The sequence below is a fragment of the Anser cygnoides genome, chromosome 26 (assembly GCF_040182565.1).
Source record: "Anser cygnoides isolate HZ-2024a breed goose chromosome 26, Taihu_goose_T2T_genome, whole genome shotgun sequence".
In the NCBI taxonomy this organism is placed as follows: domain Eukaryota; kingdom Metazoa; phylum Chordata; class Aves; order Anseriformes; family Anatidae; genus Anser; species Anser cygnoides.
The window spans coordinates 1778251-1794210 of record NC_089898.1 but is presented as its reverse complement, the minus strand read 5'-3'; the positions used below and the strand labels follow the sequence as shown (position 1 = coordinate 1794210).

The 15960-nt window shown below is 63.2% G+C and overlaps 3 protein-coding genes and 1 non-coding gene across 7 annotated transcripts; 2 read left to right on the top strand and 2 right to left on the bottom strand.

Moving 5' to 3' along the window:
* Positions 1–65: 65 nt before the first annotated feature.
* Positions 66–3589, top strand: MAK16 (MAK16 homolog). Of its 2 annotated transcripts, none has more exons than XM_066983323.1 (10): positions 66–171; positions 576–625; positions 850–959; positions 1049–1113; positions 1253–1404; positions 1704–1758; positions 1837–1911; positions 2288–2407; positions 2626–2682; positions 2945–3589. In XM_066983323.1, the coding sequence occupies exons 1-10, from the start codon at positions 157–159 to the stop codon at positions 3128–3130; spliced, it is 885 nt and encodes a 294-aa protein (XP_066839424.1). In that variant the 5' UTR covers positions 66–156; the 3' UTR covers positions 3131–3589. The 2 variants fall into 2 exon arrangements, with proteins under 2 accessions (XP_066839424.1, XP_066839425.1); XM_066983324.1 differs by having other exon boundaries at positions 67–171; positions 2288–2401.
* Positions 3544–7298, bottom strand: TTI2 (TELO2 interacting protein 2). Of its 2 annotated transcripts, none has more exons than XM_013194386.3 (7): positions 6094–7298; positions 5630–5816; positions 5343–5435; positions 4819–5015; positions 4597–4740; positions 3968–4130; positions 3544–3681 (listed from the first exon to the last, which is right to left on the bottom strand). In XM_013194386.3, the coding sequence occupies exons 1-7, from the start codon at positions 6714–6716 to the stop codon at positions 3601–3603; spliced, it is 1488 nt and encodes a 495-aa protein (XP_013049840.3). In that variant the 5' UTR covers positions 6717–7298; the 3' UTR covers positions 3544–3600. The 2 variants fall into 2 exon arrangements, with proteins under 2 accessions (XP_013049840.3, XP_047903313.2); XM_048047356.2 differs by having other exon boundaries at positions 5343–5431; positions 5665–5816.
* Positions 7137–7231, top strand: LOC125179925 (small nucleolar RNA U13). The gene has a single exon (XR_007158000.1). It is a non-coding gene; the product is annotated as a small nucleolar RNA U13 (small nucleolar RNA).
* A 143-nt stretch (positions 7299–7441) lies between the features above and the next one.
* On the bottom strand, positions 7442–14499 carry RNF122 (ring finger protein 122). Of its 2 annotated transcripts, none has more exons than XM_066983326.1 (6): positions 14343–14499; positions 9731–9887; positions 8791–8836; positions 8382–8423; positions 8008–8090; positions 7442–7927 (listed from the first exon to the last, which is right to left on the bottom strand). In XM_066983326.1, exons 1-6 carry the CDS (start codon positions 14365–14367, stop codon positions 7813–7815), a joined length of 468 nt encoding a protein of 155 aa, XP_066839427.1. In that variant the 5' UTR covers positions 14368–14499; the 3' UTR covers positions 7442–7812. The 2 variants fall into 2 exon arrangements, with proteins under 2 accessions (XP_066839427.1, XP_066839428.1); XM_066983327.1 differs by having other exon boundaries at positions 8008–8087.
* Positions 14500–15960: the final 1461 nt, after the last annotated feature.

Here is a 15960-nt window from a genome sequence, read left to right as displayed (position 1 = left end):
GCCCCCGTCGCCACGGCAACCCGCCGCCATGACACCCCCCGCCGCCATAGCAACCCACCCCCCCCGTTGCCGTGGCAACCACCCGCCGCTCTCGCGAGACGCCGCTCGCCCCGCCCCTTCCGGTGATGGCCGCGCGGGCGCCGCCGCAGCAGCACCATGCACTCGGACGATGTGAGTCCGCCGCTTGCTTCGGTCCCGTCCGCCGCCGCCAGGCAGCCGCGCCGCAGCCAATCAGCGCCCGCCCCGCCCTTGGGTCGGCTGCGTCCGGCCGGGGCAGCGCCCCCTCCCCTCGGGGGGTTGGGGGGGGGGGGGGCAGCCACGTGGGGGCGGCTGGGGGCAGATTGGGGGGGGGGGGGGCGGGAATAACGGGAATAGGGCAGGGACTGGGGGGGGAAGGGGAATTTGGGGGCAGCCAGGGGGTGGCCCTGCGTGTCCTCTCCCTGCCCCCGTTAGGTCGGGGGGCGATCTGTTACGGCCTGGCTGGGGGAGGCGGGGGGATTGGGGTGGGTCGGTAATGGGGTCGGGGGGCGCAGGGTGCTGGGGGGGGGTCCCTGATGGGGGTTTTGTCCCCGCAGGTTGTCTGGGACATGCTGGGGAACAAGCAGTTCTGCTCCTACAAGATCAGGTGAGCGCGTGCGGGACGGGCAGCGGAGCCCAGCGCTGGCCTCGGGGGCTGATGTCTATGGGGTGGGGGGGGTGGGGGCGGAAATTTGGGTGCCCCGAGGTGCCAGTGCGCTCCCTGCGCGCTGCCTTTCCCTCATCCCTGTGCCGCCACGAGGCGTGCCGGCTGTACGTGACCCAGCGGGTGGCACAGCGCAGGGCAGCGCTTCAGGTGGCTCTGGCTTGCAGGACGAAGACGCAGAGCTTCTGCCGCAATGAGTACAACCTGACCGGGCTCTGCAACCGCTCCTCCTGCCCGCTGGCCAACAGCCAGTACGCCACCGTCAGGGAGGAGAAAGGTGAGCGCCTGGCTCTGTCCCCCCCACCGCAGCTGAGGGCTCGCTGCCTCAGCGGGGGTCACCTTCCTCCTCTCCTCTTCCCCTTCCAGGCCGCTGTTACCTCTACATGAAGACGATCGAGCGGGCGCCTTTTCCCAGCCGACTGTGGGAGCGGGTGAGTTGGGAGCAGGCTGCTGCCCGCGCGTGCTCTGAGCTCCTGCACCAAAGGACGGAGGGGATCAGACTTCTCCCGAGCACAGAAGCGTCCCCGGGGCTTTGCTGCTCTGGATTTCAACCCGTTTCCCCCCCCCCAGGTCCTGCTGAGCAAGAACTACGAGAAAGCACTGGAGGAGATAGACGAGAATCTCATCTACTGGCCCCGCTTCATCCGGCACAAATGCAAGCAGCGATTCACCAAGATAACGCAGTACCTCATCCGCATCCGCAAGCTGACGCTGAAGCGACAGTAAGCGGCGCCACGAGCGAGCGATCGCCTTGGGTTTCTGTGTGCGGAGCCCTTTCCTGGCTCTGCTGCACCTCCAGGCAGTTGGTGTTTTCCTGCAGGACGCAGGTTTTGGCAGGCTTGTAAACAAACCCCGTTAAAATTGACGTAACTGCGGCGCACCGTGCTTTTATAGGTGCACCTGAACCAACTGCAGCCCCGTTTCCAAGGCTGCGGCCACTGGTTTTTGCCCTGAGTGAGCCATTTGCTCATCCGCTGCAGAGGAGATGAAAGGCTCCCTAAGTCGTTCTTGTTCCCTGCAGGAGGAAAATCGTTCCCTTAAGCAGAAAGGTTGAAAGGCGAGAGAAAAGAAGAGAGGTAACGTGAGTGTTTCATGTGCCGTCTGTTGCTTCTGTTCTCTGAGCGCGCTGACACGAGGCCTCTTTGCTCCGGCAGGAGAAAGCCCTGGTCGCCGCTCAGCTGGACAACGCCATCGAGAAGGAATTGCTGGAGAGACTGAAGCAGGACACGGTGAGGATCGCCCCCGTCAGAGCGCAGCAGTAAAACCGCTCCCCCTGCCCTCCGTCCCGCTGCTCCGCCGGGGAAGGGGGGCGCGTGTTGGTGCGAAGGGGAGGCAGCGCCTGCGGAGGAGGGCAGGGGCTGACTGCCGAGTGGGTTTGGCGCAGGCTGGAGAAGTTGTTCCCCAAAACGCAGAGCCCCTCGATCTCCCTGAAATGCTCTTTTCTGTGAAATTCTCTTTTCTGTGAAGTGCGTGCTTTGGAATTAGGAAGGGGTGAACCTCCAGTGGAGCCTGGCTTGATGCCACCTGTGTGCAGGCCTCAGCCGAACCTTCCACCACCGGCTGTTTCCCCTCAGTACCTTACAGAACGTTATTTTCCCTTTTCAGTACGGAGACATTTACAACTTCCCCATTCACGCCTTCGACAAAGCTCTGCAGCAGCAAGATGCAGAAAGCGAGAGCGAGTCCGACGTGGAAAAGGAAGAGGAAGACAACGAGGAGGTAACGGTAACGCTCCCCCCCCGCAGCGCCACGCTTAATCCTTCCCTGCCCCGGTGCACCACCGGGCACCGCGGTGCGAATGTCACCAGGGTGAGAACAGAGCAGGAGAGGGGAATTTGGGAAACGTGTGTGTGTGTGTGCAGGTTCGAGGGCTGTCGTGGTGTGAGCTGTGATGTTATTGCGCTCAGCGCGCACGTCCTAGCTCCCGCCTTCATTTCTTACAGGAAAGAGATGAAAGGGAGTTTGTGGAAGCGGATGACAGCGACATCAGTGACTTCGAGGTAGGTGCAGCACGAGGTGCGAGCTGTCAGGCGAAGCTGTTTGGAAGTGACCCCCAGCAGCCTGGTGGCTGGATAAGAGCCGGTGAAACGGGGTTTGTGGAATGCGAGACAGAGCCAGGCTGCTCCGCTGCGCCCCGGCTGCTCTGGCCGGCCCGCTGGGACCAGGAATTAGGAAGTGGGATTGGATACACAGGGTGATTTTGCGGAAAGTGGAGGTTTAGTTAGCCTGCTTTGATACCACACACGCCTCTTCCTCTCTCAGGACATGGATAAGTTGGAGACGAGTAGCGAAGAGGAGCAGGAAGATGAGGAAGAAACAGAGAAGAAAGCGCACTCCAAATCCAAGGGAAAAACTCCCCTGAAAGGACCAACCAGAAGAAAACGTCCCTACCTTGAAATCGAGTATGAAAAAGAAACAGAGCCAGCCGCCAAGACTAAAGCCTCCTGACTCCCTCCCGGACTGGCATTTTTTACTGGCTGGCAGCACGCTGCGTCTGTCCTCTAGAGCTCCTCCAGCTTCACCACTCCGAGCGCAGCCACCAGAAGTTACTTCTCCAATATTCTAGAGTAATAATTCTCTTTTTTTTAAAGGAAATAAGGGTTCCAGATGTCAGGGTTTCTGTCCAGACCCCAGGCAGTTGCAGTAACTCCGTACAGCTCTGCACAAAGTGCAGTTTTAAGGCCGAAGCCTCCCCACAACCACGTGAGGCTCAGCTCAGGCTGCTCCAGGAAAGAACCTGGACTCAGAACACTGCTGCTGCGTTCTGAAGCTGCAGCACCCGCAGGCGGCTCGCGGAGACACAAGCGAACCTCGTTCGGGGCAGGTATGAGGCTAACGGGGCAGAGACGAGAAAGACAACCTTAAAATAAATAAAATATTTTACTGTACAAAGCCGGTGAGCAATCAGCCGTGCCTCCTCACGTGTTCTCTCGCACTTTCCTGAGGCAGTCCCGCACGCAGCTCTCCTCGCAGCTGCCGTCCACGCCCTCCAGCAGGATCTGGAACAGAAACCATCCCTTTGCAGTGCCCTGGCACACTTAACCGAGGCTTACAGCGTTATCAGCCCTGCCCAGCGGTCCGTTGGGAGGGAGCGATACAAATCCTGTCCTCTCTTGTGCGTAAAGTCACCCATCAGTTAGGTCAGATACCAGCTCTGGAGCGGGCGGGAGCTGATGCTTTGCAAATGTTGTTTTACTGAAGCGGGCTCTTGCCTGTAGCGTGCTGCTGCTTCCCTTTTAAGGGGGCAGAGAGCAGCGCTGAAGCAGTGCCGGGTCCCCAGCTCACCTTCACCCGTCCTTCAGAGCAGCGATCCAGCAGGATGAGGCACTCGGTGGCCCCCCGGAGCAGGGCAGCCCTCACCGGCTCCGGCGTTGGGCCTCGGTCAGCGTGGACATCCCACATCATCCTCAGCAGGGCCTTGAGGAGCACGGGGAGCCGGCACGGCATCCTGAAAGGGGAACGGGCACGTGCGGCTTACCGTAAATCCTTTTTGTGAGCCGGGGAAAGCGCAGCCCCGCTCGGCAGCTCCAGCCACTGTCGCGTGAAGCAGAACTGCAGCCGGGCTGGGAGGGAAACGGGGAAGGCGTGACACGAATGCCCACCAGCACAGGTGGCCCGGTTGGCAGCGCAGGGCTTATCCCACAGCTCTGCCGTGCAGAGAAGGTAGATCCAGCTTTTAGCCAGTGTTATTTTCCCCTGACTTTTTCCTTCTCTAGAAGCACGAGGGCCCAGCTTAACTTTCGGGCAAGGTTTTTCCCCCCAGGAAAGCAGCAACACTAATGATTGTTCCCTGTCAGAGAGCTCCCCCTCAAGATTTCGGGGCCTTTTCCTCAAATAACGGTAACTTTGGTTCTAGAGGAACCACATCCATTTAGCACACGCTTCCTAAAGCATTTTTCACCCCAGACCGGTACCTGGGCCAGGCGTGCTCTATGGTGCACCTCAGCGTCTCCAGGATTCCCAGCCTGGCTTCCTCCTCGGGGCCGTCGCAGACCTCCAGGTAGCCCACGATCACTCGCTCCAGCCTCTTCAGGTGCCGCGCCACCAGGACGCCAAGCCTGCCGCCACGCAGCACGCGCTGAGCAGGGGGGACAGGGATACAGCCCGTCCCTGCGGGTGGCGGGTGCTGCTCTCACCTCCGCACGAAGGCGGGCAGGGTCCCGGCGTACACGCGCCGCAGCGCCAGGCGGTGCTCAGCCTCCATGTGGGTCAGGAGCAGCTGCAGCACCTCGTCGCAGCGGGTGGGAGCTCTGGGCTGCTGCTGCTGCTGCTCCTGCCGCCGCTGCGCTCTCTCCAGGACCGGCAGCAAGTCCAGCAGGCACAGCAGCACTGCCTGGGGCGGGACAGGACACACCGGGGTGGGCGCCCAGCAGCCCCCGCACCGTGCCAGCAGCTTCCAGCCACCCCCCCAAGTTCACCTGGGGGACTGCCACTGCCTGCGTCCCCCGAGGCCGGCCCCGTTCAGCACGGCTGCTGCCTCCTTTGAGTGCTCCCTGCAATCTGCTGCGTTACTCCTGGCCACAGGCATCGGCTGTTAACAGCCTGAAGCTACACCCGCAGTGCCCGTGAGCACTCCTCCCTGCGCCTTCAGCTGCCTGTCCCTTGTGGGATTGCTACGCAATGCCGCGAGGCACCTAAGAATTAGGTTCTGCTGCCCTACCTGGATGAGGGGGGCCTCTCGTGAGTAGAGGTGGTTGTAGAGGGCGTGGTACACGACCTGAGCCCTGTTGAACTGACACAGATCAGCACCTGGCTGCCACAAGAGAGAGCAACATCATTCCTGTGCACCGCCTTCGCTGCCCACTTGCCTCCTGCTATTGAGCACGGGGCAAAATTGCGAGGTTAATATAAGAACAAGGAACAGACATTAGGAAATCCAACAGGCACCCAACCCCCCCCTTCCTTCAAACAACGCCCACAGAGGGACCTGCCTTCCCAACCCCTCACCACATTGAGAACGATGTGATGCAGGCAGCGCACACCCAGGATTTTGTTCTCCTCGCGGTAATCGTCCGAGATGAGCAGCGACGGGGGGAGGATGCTCTCCAGGTAGCGGCTGAGCCAGGGACGTGTGACGTGAGGCAGCGTCCAGGCGAAGACGTGCTTCATGGCAGGGTTACGCTTCCAAGTGTCTCTGGAAACACAAACAGAAGCTCAGTGAATGCTGGAACTGAGGAACTCATTTCCTATAACCTGTACCTCTAGGCTGACGGTAAGCTCCAATTTCCCTTCCTCCTGCCCCGTTATCGGGCTGTTCGCAAAGTTCTTGGTCCCTTGTTTATCAACTACCGCTTGTAACACGGGCGCTCACAGCTGCACCAGCACATTTCCCAAAAGCTTCCAGTATTTCCTACACGGAGACCGGCCGAACACGCCACCCTCTCCGCTGCTGCCCTCCCCTTCCTACTCACTTGGTCAACTCCTGTTTCAGCAGCCCCATCACCGCCGCGAATCTCCCCTCCTCGTCCTCCTTCTTCCCCCGCAGAAATTCCGCCACCGACCCGCAGTCCGCAGCCCGAACCAGCGACTCCAGCAGGTCCCCGGCCACCGACCGAGACCTCGCGCTCGTCCAGGGCCCGTCCACAACGTGTGTTACCGCGAAGACGTAGACAGGCGCTGCCATGCGGCGCAGGATAGGACCCACCACGGGGTCACCCAGAGTCTCCTCGGTCCTGGCAGCCTCCAGCTCGGCGAGGAGGCGCAGGAGCACGGCGCCCGCCTCCGCCGCTCGCTCAGCGACGGCCTCGTACGCGCCGTCCTTGCCGGGCAGCTCGGCAGCCTCCTGCTGCTGCTCGGGAGGCGCCGCGAAGCGGCTCAGCGAGGCCACCAGCTCGCCCAGCGCGGCGGGGCTCACGTCCCCGAAGAGCCGGCGGCCGCCCGCGGCCTCCAGGAGCGCCCCCAGCTCGCCGAGCGCCCCGGGACCCTCGGGGGTGAGCGGTCCGAGCTGGCGCTGCACCCGCTCGGCCGGCGGCGGGGCGGGGGGAGGCCGCTCCCTGGGCAGCTGCGGGGGCTGCACGAAGCCGGGGAGCTCCATGACCCCTTCCCCGGCTTCCTAAGTCCTTTGAGGGCCCCCCCAAACCCTTTAAGGGCCCCCCCGCGCCCCCCGGCAGGGAGAAGCCGCGACGCTCCTCAGCACTCCCCTCAAACACAACCTGCCGCCGTAAAGCGCGCCGCCAAGCGCGCAGCTGTCGCAAAAGCCCAACTGCCGTAAAAGCGGTTGCGAGTGGGCGTGGCGCCATGTGAATAAATTAGCATGGGTAATGAGGCAACGAGCGGCGCTGCGGCGGGGCTTTTTGGCCCCGAAACGGCTCAAAACGAGGAGCAGCGAGCGCAGAGCTGTGGTGGACACCGGTTTGCGTCCGAAGAGGGCGGAAGCGCTGGGATGGTCGCAGATCGCTGTGACCACGGGATCAGTGGCACGGCGTTGGGTTCGGGCGCGGAACACCAAAACCCGATCCTTCCGGTTCATAGCGCATGATGAATGGGAGTGGCACGCGGTTGCGTGACGTGTGCGCCCTGCGTTACGACGTTGCACAGTCCCTTCTGAGCGCCGGGGGGTCGATGGCCTCAATTATCGGACGTTCGTTTTTATGCAAAATCAGAGCTTTTTGGAGTTATCAGGGAACTTATCAATTCGTGATTCCCAGCCCCATTTCCCAGGCCAGCGCCTTGTTCCGGTGCTCCATGCCCCCAGCCCTGAGCTGCCGCAGCCACTTCTAAAACGCCCCCCGCAAACGCCACTGGATCCCCCGCACCGGCTGAGAAACCATGGGTTTAATCACTGCTTCACACAAAGCTGTGCGCTCCCTCCCAAAAACGGGGAGCCTCAGAGTCCGGAGGGGGTCAGGTACAAAAATACTCCGCGCAGCGAGAGGGGGAGCGGGGGGGGGGCGCAGCCCTGCCCGTGCCGTGGGCTCTGCCTACCGTGGGCAAGCCCAGGCGGTCCCGGTGGAGCACGTCCAGGGGTGGCATAAAAACCGACCGCCCCCCAAAACCAACGCGACGCCCCGCGAGATAAAAACCCCAGCTCCGAAATCCCGAATCCTTCGAGACGAAGCGTTCGTTTCCCCCGGGGACGCGGGGCCGGGCGATGGCGCGTGCAGGATCCGGCCGGCGGGGAGCGGGGCCGCTCACACCAGCTCGTCCAGGAGCGTGCCGATGCCGGCGCGGGGCTGTGCCGGACCCGCCATGGGCTTGTTGCACATGGGGCACACGCAGCGCACCTCCAGCCACTTCACCAGGCACCTGCAGGAGGGGGGGAAAACGTGAGGATGGAAAAACCCCGTGGGGAGGAAATCCCCGCCGCCCTCTGCCGCTGTACTCACTTTCGGTGGAAGGCGTGCTGGCACGGCAGCACCCCCAGCTCCTCCTTCACCTTGAAATCCTCCAGGCAGACGGCACAGGTCTGCTGCGGGAGACGAGATGGGGGGCGAGGGAGGGTGAGAACGCGCGGGACCCTACACAATACTCACGCACGGCCCCACTCCTGCTGGGATGCTGTGGCCAGGGAAAGCCCAGGGCGGTGGGGCCTCTTCCCAGGTATTTCTGGCAGGGAGTTTCCCTCCCGATTTCCAACCCCTGCTGCTGCTGCCAGCCACGCGGTGCTGGCAGGTCCCTGTCCCGCCTCGGGGAGCAGAGGGGACCCAAAGCACCATCCCCGTGAGCCCCAGCTCAGCCCCAGAGGTGGTTCTGCGCTCACCCCGTGCACGTTCAGCCTCCGGGCATCGCCTTTCAAAACCACCTGCGGGAGAAAAGGAGACAGATGAGGATCAGGAGCAGCCGGGACTGATCTGGGCAGTGGGTTTCACTGAGCTGGCAAAAGTTCAGGCTGGACGGGCAGCGACCGTGTGTCCAGGCTGCTCACCCACCACCCCGAGCAGGGCTCCTGGATCCCATCGGGATTTTGCCAACGGGAGCCAAAATGAGCCGGGCAAGGGCAGGTCGAGCTCAGGTGCAGCAGCAGTGTGTCCCATCACGCTGCCTTTGAACATCTCAGGTCAGCTGGGGACGAGGAGCATCAGTCCCTGCTGCTTCCCCACCTCCTGCGCCCACCTCCCGCTCGGCCCCAAATCGATGTGTGTGTGTGTAGGAAACAGCCGTGACTTTACCTCCTTGTACCCGAATCTCTCGCTCTGAGCCTGGTGCCGCAGTTTGCTAAAGAGGGAGAGAAAAAAGCACCGTGAGCTTTACAGCACCCTCCAGAGCCACCTCTGAGCAGCGCAACCCCGAAGTTTCAGGAGGCACCAGGGCAGCGCAGCCCTGCCCAGCCTGCTCAGCCCAGGGACGGGATTTGGGGATGAGCTGCGCCGGGGCAGGACCCGGTCCCGCAGCGCCTGCGGAGCCAGCAGGAATCGGCAGCAGGGAGCGATAACAGCCGGCAGCCCCGATTGTTTGCCTTAGGAAGTCGTTGGTGGCGCAGGAAGCGCTCTATTTCCAGCGCTCGCCCGCCGGCAGCTCCCAGCCCCGCCGCGACCTTGGCCGAGGCGAGGGCGCTGGGGAAAGCCGCCTCGGAGAGGAACCCGGCAAGGCACCAGGGGGGCAGGGGACCGCTCGCTTGTTGCCTTTGCTTCTCCTCCATACCAGGCACCGAGACGTCCTTCTGCAGCCCCCCCAGAAGGGCTGAGAGATGCCGGGGATGGCAGCGGAGAGCTGGGGCATCCCGCAGCGAAGGGCTTGAGGCCCACAGAAACGCCAGCTGCTGCCTCCGGGTTTAAAAATAGCCCTGCCTGAGCGGGGAGGGCAACGTGAAGACATCCTCTGCCGCTCGGCGCCGCTCCTCCCCCTGCCCGACACAATGCGTCCCTCCCGCACGGTCCCCTGGAAAACAGGAGCCCCTTCCTGCGCTTCCTGCCCTGCTCTGCCGTGGGGGCTGCGATCGCGCCTGGCCCCGCTCCGGGCTCAGATCCTCGTGGCAAGAGGCTCCGGTGGTGTGGGACACCACAATGGGGCGCGGGGAAGGGCAAGGCGGAGGCACCTACGGGGCTGGGACGGCCCTGGGGGACGCCGACCCGCCGCCACGGCCCCACGGCCGGAGGGTGCACGGCTCACCTGATGAAGTAGCAGCAGAAGATGAGGCTGAGCACAAAGACGAAGATGCCGGTGCCGAAAATGACCATGTAGATGTTGAGTGGCAGGTCCTGGAACGTGACGGGGGGCATCGTGCAGGGTTTACTGGTATAAATCAGGCCCAGACTGCAGGAGCACCCTTGGGGGAGGAAAGAGAAGTCAGCGCTTCGAATGGAAGAGGAGGAGGAGAGCCCCTGGCAGCAGCGCCAGCACTGGCTGCGGTCACCTCTGCGCCTCCACGGTCACAAACCCCTTCTCCAGCAGCACGAACGTGAGGCAGAATCCCGGTGTCTGGAAGGAAAAGAAGCCCTGGCCCCAGGCCTCCATCTCCATACAGATCCAGGGGAGCCGGGAGGGGATTCAGGGAGGGATGGAGCTTGCAAAACCAGAGCAGCCGGCGCTTGGTGGGAGCCAGGAGCAGCCCCGGGGCTGATACTGGGTGGCACGGAGACCAAATCGGGCGGGAGGGCATCACACAGGGGTGGTGGCAGCACGAGGAGAGCAGCGGGGTGCCCACCCAGCGAAGTGGGACAGGGGCACGGGGAAGCACCAAGCCCACTGCCCCTGCCGCTCCTGGCAGCTGACGCAAAGTCGGCGTCTGGCACCGAGAGCGCACTGCTGCTTGTTTCGAAATGGTGCTGACCCCACAAAAGCCGGAGCTTTGATTTCCCATCAGATCTGGCTCACGCGGGACTTCAAAGGAGAGCGGAGGCCCCGTCTGTGCTCTGCGGAGCATCTGCCCTCGATGCGCAGCGCAGGAACAGAGGGTGCCGGGCGAGCTCATCAAAAAGCTCCTACAGGAACACTTCTGGGTTTAATTACAGCCCGCTAAAATCCTCCGCCTGTTTCTCATGAGAGGATGAAAACTGCTTTCCACCAGGACAGCAGAGACAGGAAGGGAGCCCGGCACGGCGGAAGAAAGCTCTGCACGAGCGGCGGGGTCCCCGGGGAGCAGCAGGGGCCGGTGGCGCACGCCGATGCCCCCGTGCAACGTCGTGCTCCCGGCTGGGCTTCTGCCGGGTGTCCGCTTCCTCGTGCACGTTGAATTTACTCTGAATTTACACGTGGTGTGCTGGCCAAACCCTGCGTGGCTGGAGAGAGGCAGCCGGCTCTGGGATCTGCGCGTTGCTGCTGTGTAGCACCAGGCAAAGCGCCTGGGCTGTAGGAAACGGGGTTTTCCTGCAGGGAGCCGCTCGCTGGCCTCCTGTCATCGCTGGACACGCTGCATCTGCCTCCTCACCCACACAGCGGGAAAGGGAGGATTTGTTTGTCGGGTCCTGCTCTGCCAGCCTTCTGCTCTCGAGACCACCAGGTGCAGAGGAGGACAATAAGTTTTGGTTGTTTTTTTTTTTTTTTTTTTTTTTTTTCCCATTTCCCTACTGGAAATGATTGAGAAATGCCCGGAAAATAGAATTAGAGAAAAAAAAAAAAACCACCACCACAAACCACAAGTCAATGAGGTAATGCTGGTGTGCGTGGCGGGACGCCGCTCGGCAGCTGTCGATGGATGGAGGTGGCAACCCCCGAGCACCGCACCCAGACCCCGTGCCCCTCGCGTACACCCACAGCCCTGCGCCCTGCTGCGCCCCCGGTCCCCGCTCCCTGCCCAGCTGCCCAACTGCTCCGTGTTTCGTGCCCCCGTCCCCCACGGGTGGCCGTAGCTGTGCCTAAAAGGCCCTTGCACGGGCACCCGAGGGGGCAGCAAAAGCAGCAGCAGGGGGAAAAGGCGAGGTGGAAGAAGAGAAGCCACAAGTCCCGGCCCCGTACCCAAGAGGAGCTGGCCTAACACGTCCCCGCCAGCCGCGGTGCAGCTGGCAAGGCTAATTTTAGGCTCCCCAGCTCAGCAAGGCTCATTCCTGCTACGGAGGCTTTCCAGCCCTCACTGCTCCGGGCAGCACGGCCCCAGGGCAGAGCCACGGGCTGGGAGGCGAAGCTGCTGCCAGGGGAAGCCCTCGAGCGGCGGGTCCCGGCGGGGGAATGCGACCCCCTCCCCAAATCTGGCTCCTCCTGACCCTGGCCGGCCCCTTCCAGCTCCCCCCAGCAAGAGTTCAGCAGCAGGGTGGGCGCTGGCTCGGCCGTGGTTTTAATTAGCACAACCCCCTTCGCCTGACAAAGGCTTTCATATTTTTAGCTCGAGAGGAACAGAGTGAAGCTGGTTTTAATACAATGAAGGCCTGAGGGGCACCAACCCCAAACCGAAGCAACCCGCGTCACCAGCGTTAAGTCCACCCGGGACCAGTTTTACACCTGAAGCCAGGAGCCTTGAAAGCGGCGTGCTCAGACAAGTATTTAGTTGAAAAAATGAGAAGAGAGGGATCGCCGGACATCTGCAGAAGGGCTACGGACACACGCTGACTTTCTCCACCCTTCTCCCTGCGAGGAGGACGCTCAGGAAGGCGGTGCGCCCTGCCAGCAGTGTGTTTTCTCATGCCAACAGCAAAAGCTCCCCTGTGTAAGCAGGAAAGGTGCAGTCCGACCTGTCGGGGCACCGGGGTTGCGCCACCTCCTCCTCCAACCCCGGCAGATGCCGGCAGGTTTAGGCTGCCCGGTGGATTTAGGTGCTGAGCTGGCCCAAATAACAGCGCACGAAGCGCTGGGGCCAGCAGGGGGTGACCCCATCCCGCTCCCCCGGCCAGGATTAACTCCCCTGGGACACGCAGCCGGGAGCAGGGCCGCTTCTCAAGGTCCGAGCGATCCGTCTCACTGGCCTGGAGAAAAACTACAGAGGAAAACCAGGCGCCTAACTGCGTCCCTGTCCGATTACAGCCCTGATGCTGCAACACCGCCGGGAACGCGCCCGAGAGCCCCAGGGATAATTTCTGCCACCGAACAACCAAAGAACGGATGCACGGCCCGAAAAATGCCCCCCACATCCAGGTCTACGCCCTGCAAAGCGCCAGGCTGAAGTCAGGAGGCCCTGCGGCATCCGGGGTCGAACAGCACCCCTTCAACCACCGTGCCACAGCAGCGTGCAGGATTTGAAACCAGGACAGACGCAAGCTCTGCGCGGGCACGGGGTTTTTGCTGAGCAGAGCTTCTCCCTCACCCCAATTCTTGTTCAATACAACGAATGGAAAACTCAGCAGGTCATTAAATAAAACCATTCTTTCCACTCCCACACAAAAGCCGTGGGCTTTGCATCACGAAATTGAATGCAGCTTCCATGTAGTTTTTGCTGTGAGGCAGGAATGGGCTTCCTGCAAAAGTCTCCCCTGCGCCAAGCGGCTCGCGGCGGGGCATAGCCAGGTCCCCGCCACACCAAGTTACCTGCGAAGTGCCCCAAACTACGGCTGAGCAACAGGAAGAGGTGTAATGCGGAAGAGGAGCTGCAATTCCAAGCCAGCACAGCGCGTTCCTCCTGTTCAGACGTTTGGAGTATGCCTATTAATGGCGAAAATTCCATTTCTTTACTGGGTATCGGACTTACTCATGCCACCGGCCCCTGTTCTTGCACGGGTCCTCAGCAGCACGCAGCTCAGCAATTTTGCCGCACTCTGCTGATGTGAATACTTGTGGGGTCAGGGCTCGAAGCCAAGACGCCCGAGCCAGATGCCCACGGGCGGCCTCCCAAACCCACGCCTTGGCCTCCGCACAAGGGCGGGCTCTGTCCTCCGAGCCCTGGGGAGCCGGGGAGAGCTGCGGCCGCTCGGAGCCTCTCAAAGCCCCCAGCTCTTACCGGGGATGTTTCCTTTACGCTGCCGAGTTTGCATTTTCTGCTGAGGAGCATTTAGAGCACCGAAGGAACCCCCTGCCCTCCCCACGAGGCCAGGCTAACTGCTGCTCACCCCCCAAGCCGCACGAGAGCACCCGAGGCGCGCGTTGCAGGAGGGGAAGCCACCGGTTGCGCGTTTAGAGCTTCAAAGGCTGCAAACCTTTCGCAAATTAAAACAACCCGGCCTTTGTTGCTGAGGCAGGGCTTTGATGGTGGAGTTCCCAGCGCAGCCTCCCGGCTCCTTACCCAGAGAGAGACCCACTTCGTGCTCAGCCACCCCCCCCTGCCGCGGGCAAGCTCAGCGCCACGTTCCCAGGGATTTTGGGGGGCTGGCAGGAGAGCGGGGGGCCAGGGCCCTGCCTGGGGGCCCTCGGAGCCATGCCCACGCCACCGACATGGACACACGGGTGGGGGGCTTCGCTCCCACCACCACAACCAGTACGGCCGCCCCGACGCTGGGGCTCGCTGCTGGGGGGCTGGCGGCTTCCCCTGGCCCCGGGGGGGGTGACCCCAAAAAGCACAGCACCCCTTGCCTGGGGGGCAAAACTTTTTGGGGTGCTTGTTGGAGGCTGCCCGCTCCCCAGCATTGGTTCCCCTCCACCTCCCAGGAGGGGCAGCAGCCCCCGACCCCCCAACCCCCCCCTGGACCCCAAACCCCCCCGACCCCCCAAACCCCCCCGACCCCCCAAACCCCACTACCCCCTCCAAATCCCTTGTGCTCCCCCCCAACCCCTCCTGCCCCCCCCCGAGTCCCCCAGACCCCTCCTGGCCCCCCTAAACCCCTCCCGTTCCCCTCCCAGCCCCCCCAAACCTCTCCTGCCCCCCCCCAGGACACCCCCAAGCCCCTTCCCGTCCCCCCCCAGCCCCCGGCCCCGCTCTCACCGTGGCACCACTGGAACGGGGGCATCCGGGAGCCGCTCCGCGGGGCCGGGCCGGCTCCGCCGTGCGCGGCTCGGGGCCATGGCCGGGAGCGGGGCCGGGCCGGGCGCCGGGGAACGGGGCCGGGCCGCAAACCCCGCCCCGGGCCGGGCCCCCAACTCCCGGGGCCGCCCCCGAGCTGCGGGGGGGGAACCGGCGAGGGGCTCCGGGACCCCCCCCGGGCATGAGGGGGGGGGGGTGTCAGCAGCACCGGGCTGGGGCCCACACGCAGCCTGGGGACCCCTGGGGCATAGGGAGCCAGGCCCCATGGAGCCCCCCCCGGCCCCACGGAGTCCCCCCAGGCCCCACGGAGCTTCCCCCGGGGGCAGGCTGAGGGCTGGGGGTGTGCGGCCCCCAGAAGGGAAAGCTCCGGGCAGGAGGGCTCCAGGAAAGCTGGGGAGGCCCTCTGTTGGGGTGCGCAGGGATGGGGCGGGGGTGATGGCTTTATACTAAAAGAGCGGGGATTTAGGTTAGATGTAAGGAAGAAATTCTTCGCTCTGAGGGTGGCGAGGTGATGGCACAGGCTGCCTGGAGGAGCTGGGGGTGCCCCATCCCTGGCAGTGCCCAGGGCCAGGCTGGATGGGGCTGAGGGCAGAGGGTTGGACTGGGGTGATCCTTAAGGTCCCTTCCATCCCAAACCACCCTGTGATTCTGTGCAGCAGCCCTTTGGGGAGCCTTGCCGAAGGTGCTGAGCTCCCAGTGTCTCTCAGCCTGGCGCAGGAGGTTTTGGACACCATCAGCACCTCCAGGCAAGCCAAGGAGCCTGCAGGTGACCGTGAGGGCAGCAGGACCGACAGTGCCCGTGCCAGGGACAGCCGTAGGGTGGGCTCTGTGCGCCCTCCTCACCAGACACCCAGGGGATGGGATCAGGCAGCTTGGTGCCACCAGGGGCTGGGGCTGTGCTGACCCCCCAAGGTCTGGGTGCTTCCCACACCACACACCGATCTCCCAACACAGGTGCCCGGCCACTGCCAGCACGGGGGAGGGCACAGCACGCCTGTGATTTTACTCCCTGGCTCAGTTTGCTGATCCCCCAAACAAACTCTTTGCATCCAGAGCCTCCCTGATCCCAGCTTTGTCAGCCAACGGCCACGCTCCGCATTCGGGTCTGACTGGCAGCAGGCTGCACAAAGGGAGCTGCACGGCAGCAAGGAGCACAAAGCAGAGCTGCAAAAACCAGGCAGGAGGCGATCTGCAGCCCCCAGGACGCCGCACAGCCTGCAGCCCAGGAGCGGGGGCAGCACACACGCAGGATGCCACCACAGATGGTTGCCCCTTGCCGCTCTCGCTCGCCCATCCAGCCCCTCTGCAAGTGCAAAGGCACTTTTTGCAGGCCCTGGTGGCCAGCCGGCCTTTCCGCGAGCCTGGTGGCTAGCTCCGTGTCTGCCTGCCTTCGGGAGACCAATATCGCCACCTCCTGATGGATGCTGACCTGGTGACCGCCAGCCCTGCTCTGCTTCCCAGCGGGAGCCCACCCTTCCTCTTTCTGTTCCCGCAGCTGGAAAAAAGGAGTGGGGGGGCTCAGCAGGGGCACTGGCCACCGGGGGAACTGACAAGTCTTGGCCCGAGGATCTGGGAGGAT

Bases quoted from the DNA above. Each gene is read 5' to 3' on its own strand.
- MAK16 (XM_066983323.1), top strand. The intron at 1,405-1,703 runs GTAAGCGGCGCC...TGTTCCCTGCAG, and splicing joins AAGCTGACGCTGAAGCGACA to GAGGAAAATCGTTCCCTTAA. The intron at 2,408-2,625 runs GTAACGCTCCCC...CATTTCTTACAG, and splicing joins AAGACAACGAGGAGGTAACG to GAAAGAGATGAAAGGGAGTT.
- TTI2 (XM_013194386.3), bottom strand. From the start codon at position 6,716: ATGGAGCTCCCCGGCTTCGTGCAGCCCCCGCAGCTGCCCAGGGAGCGG. The intron at 5,436-5,629 runs GTGAGGGGTTGG...CTCTTGTGGCAG, and splicing joins ATCACATCGTTCTCAATGTG to CCAGGTGCTGATCTGTGTCA. The intron at 3,682-3,967 runs GTGAGCTGGGGA...TTTCTGTTCCAG, and splicing joins GCTCTGAAGGACGGGTGAAG to ATCCTGCTGGAGGGCGTGGA.
- RNF122 (XM_066983326.1), bottom strand. From the start codon at position 14,367: ATGCCCCCGTTCCAGTGGTGCCACG. The intron at 8,424-8,790 runs GTAAAGTCACGG...TTTCTCCCGCAG, and splicing joins AGAGATTCGGGTACAAGGAG to GTGGTTTTGAAAGGCGATGC. The intron at 7,928-8,007 runs GTGAGTACAGCG...CCCCTCCTGCAG, and splicing joins CAGCACGCCTTCCACCGAAA to GTGCCTGGTGAAGTGGCTGG.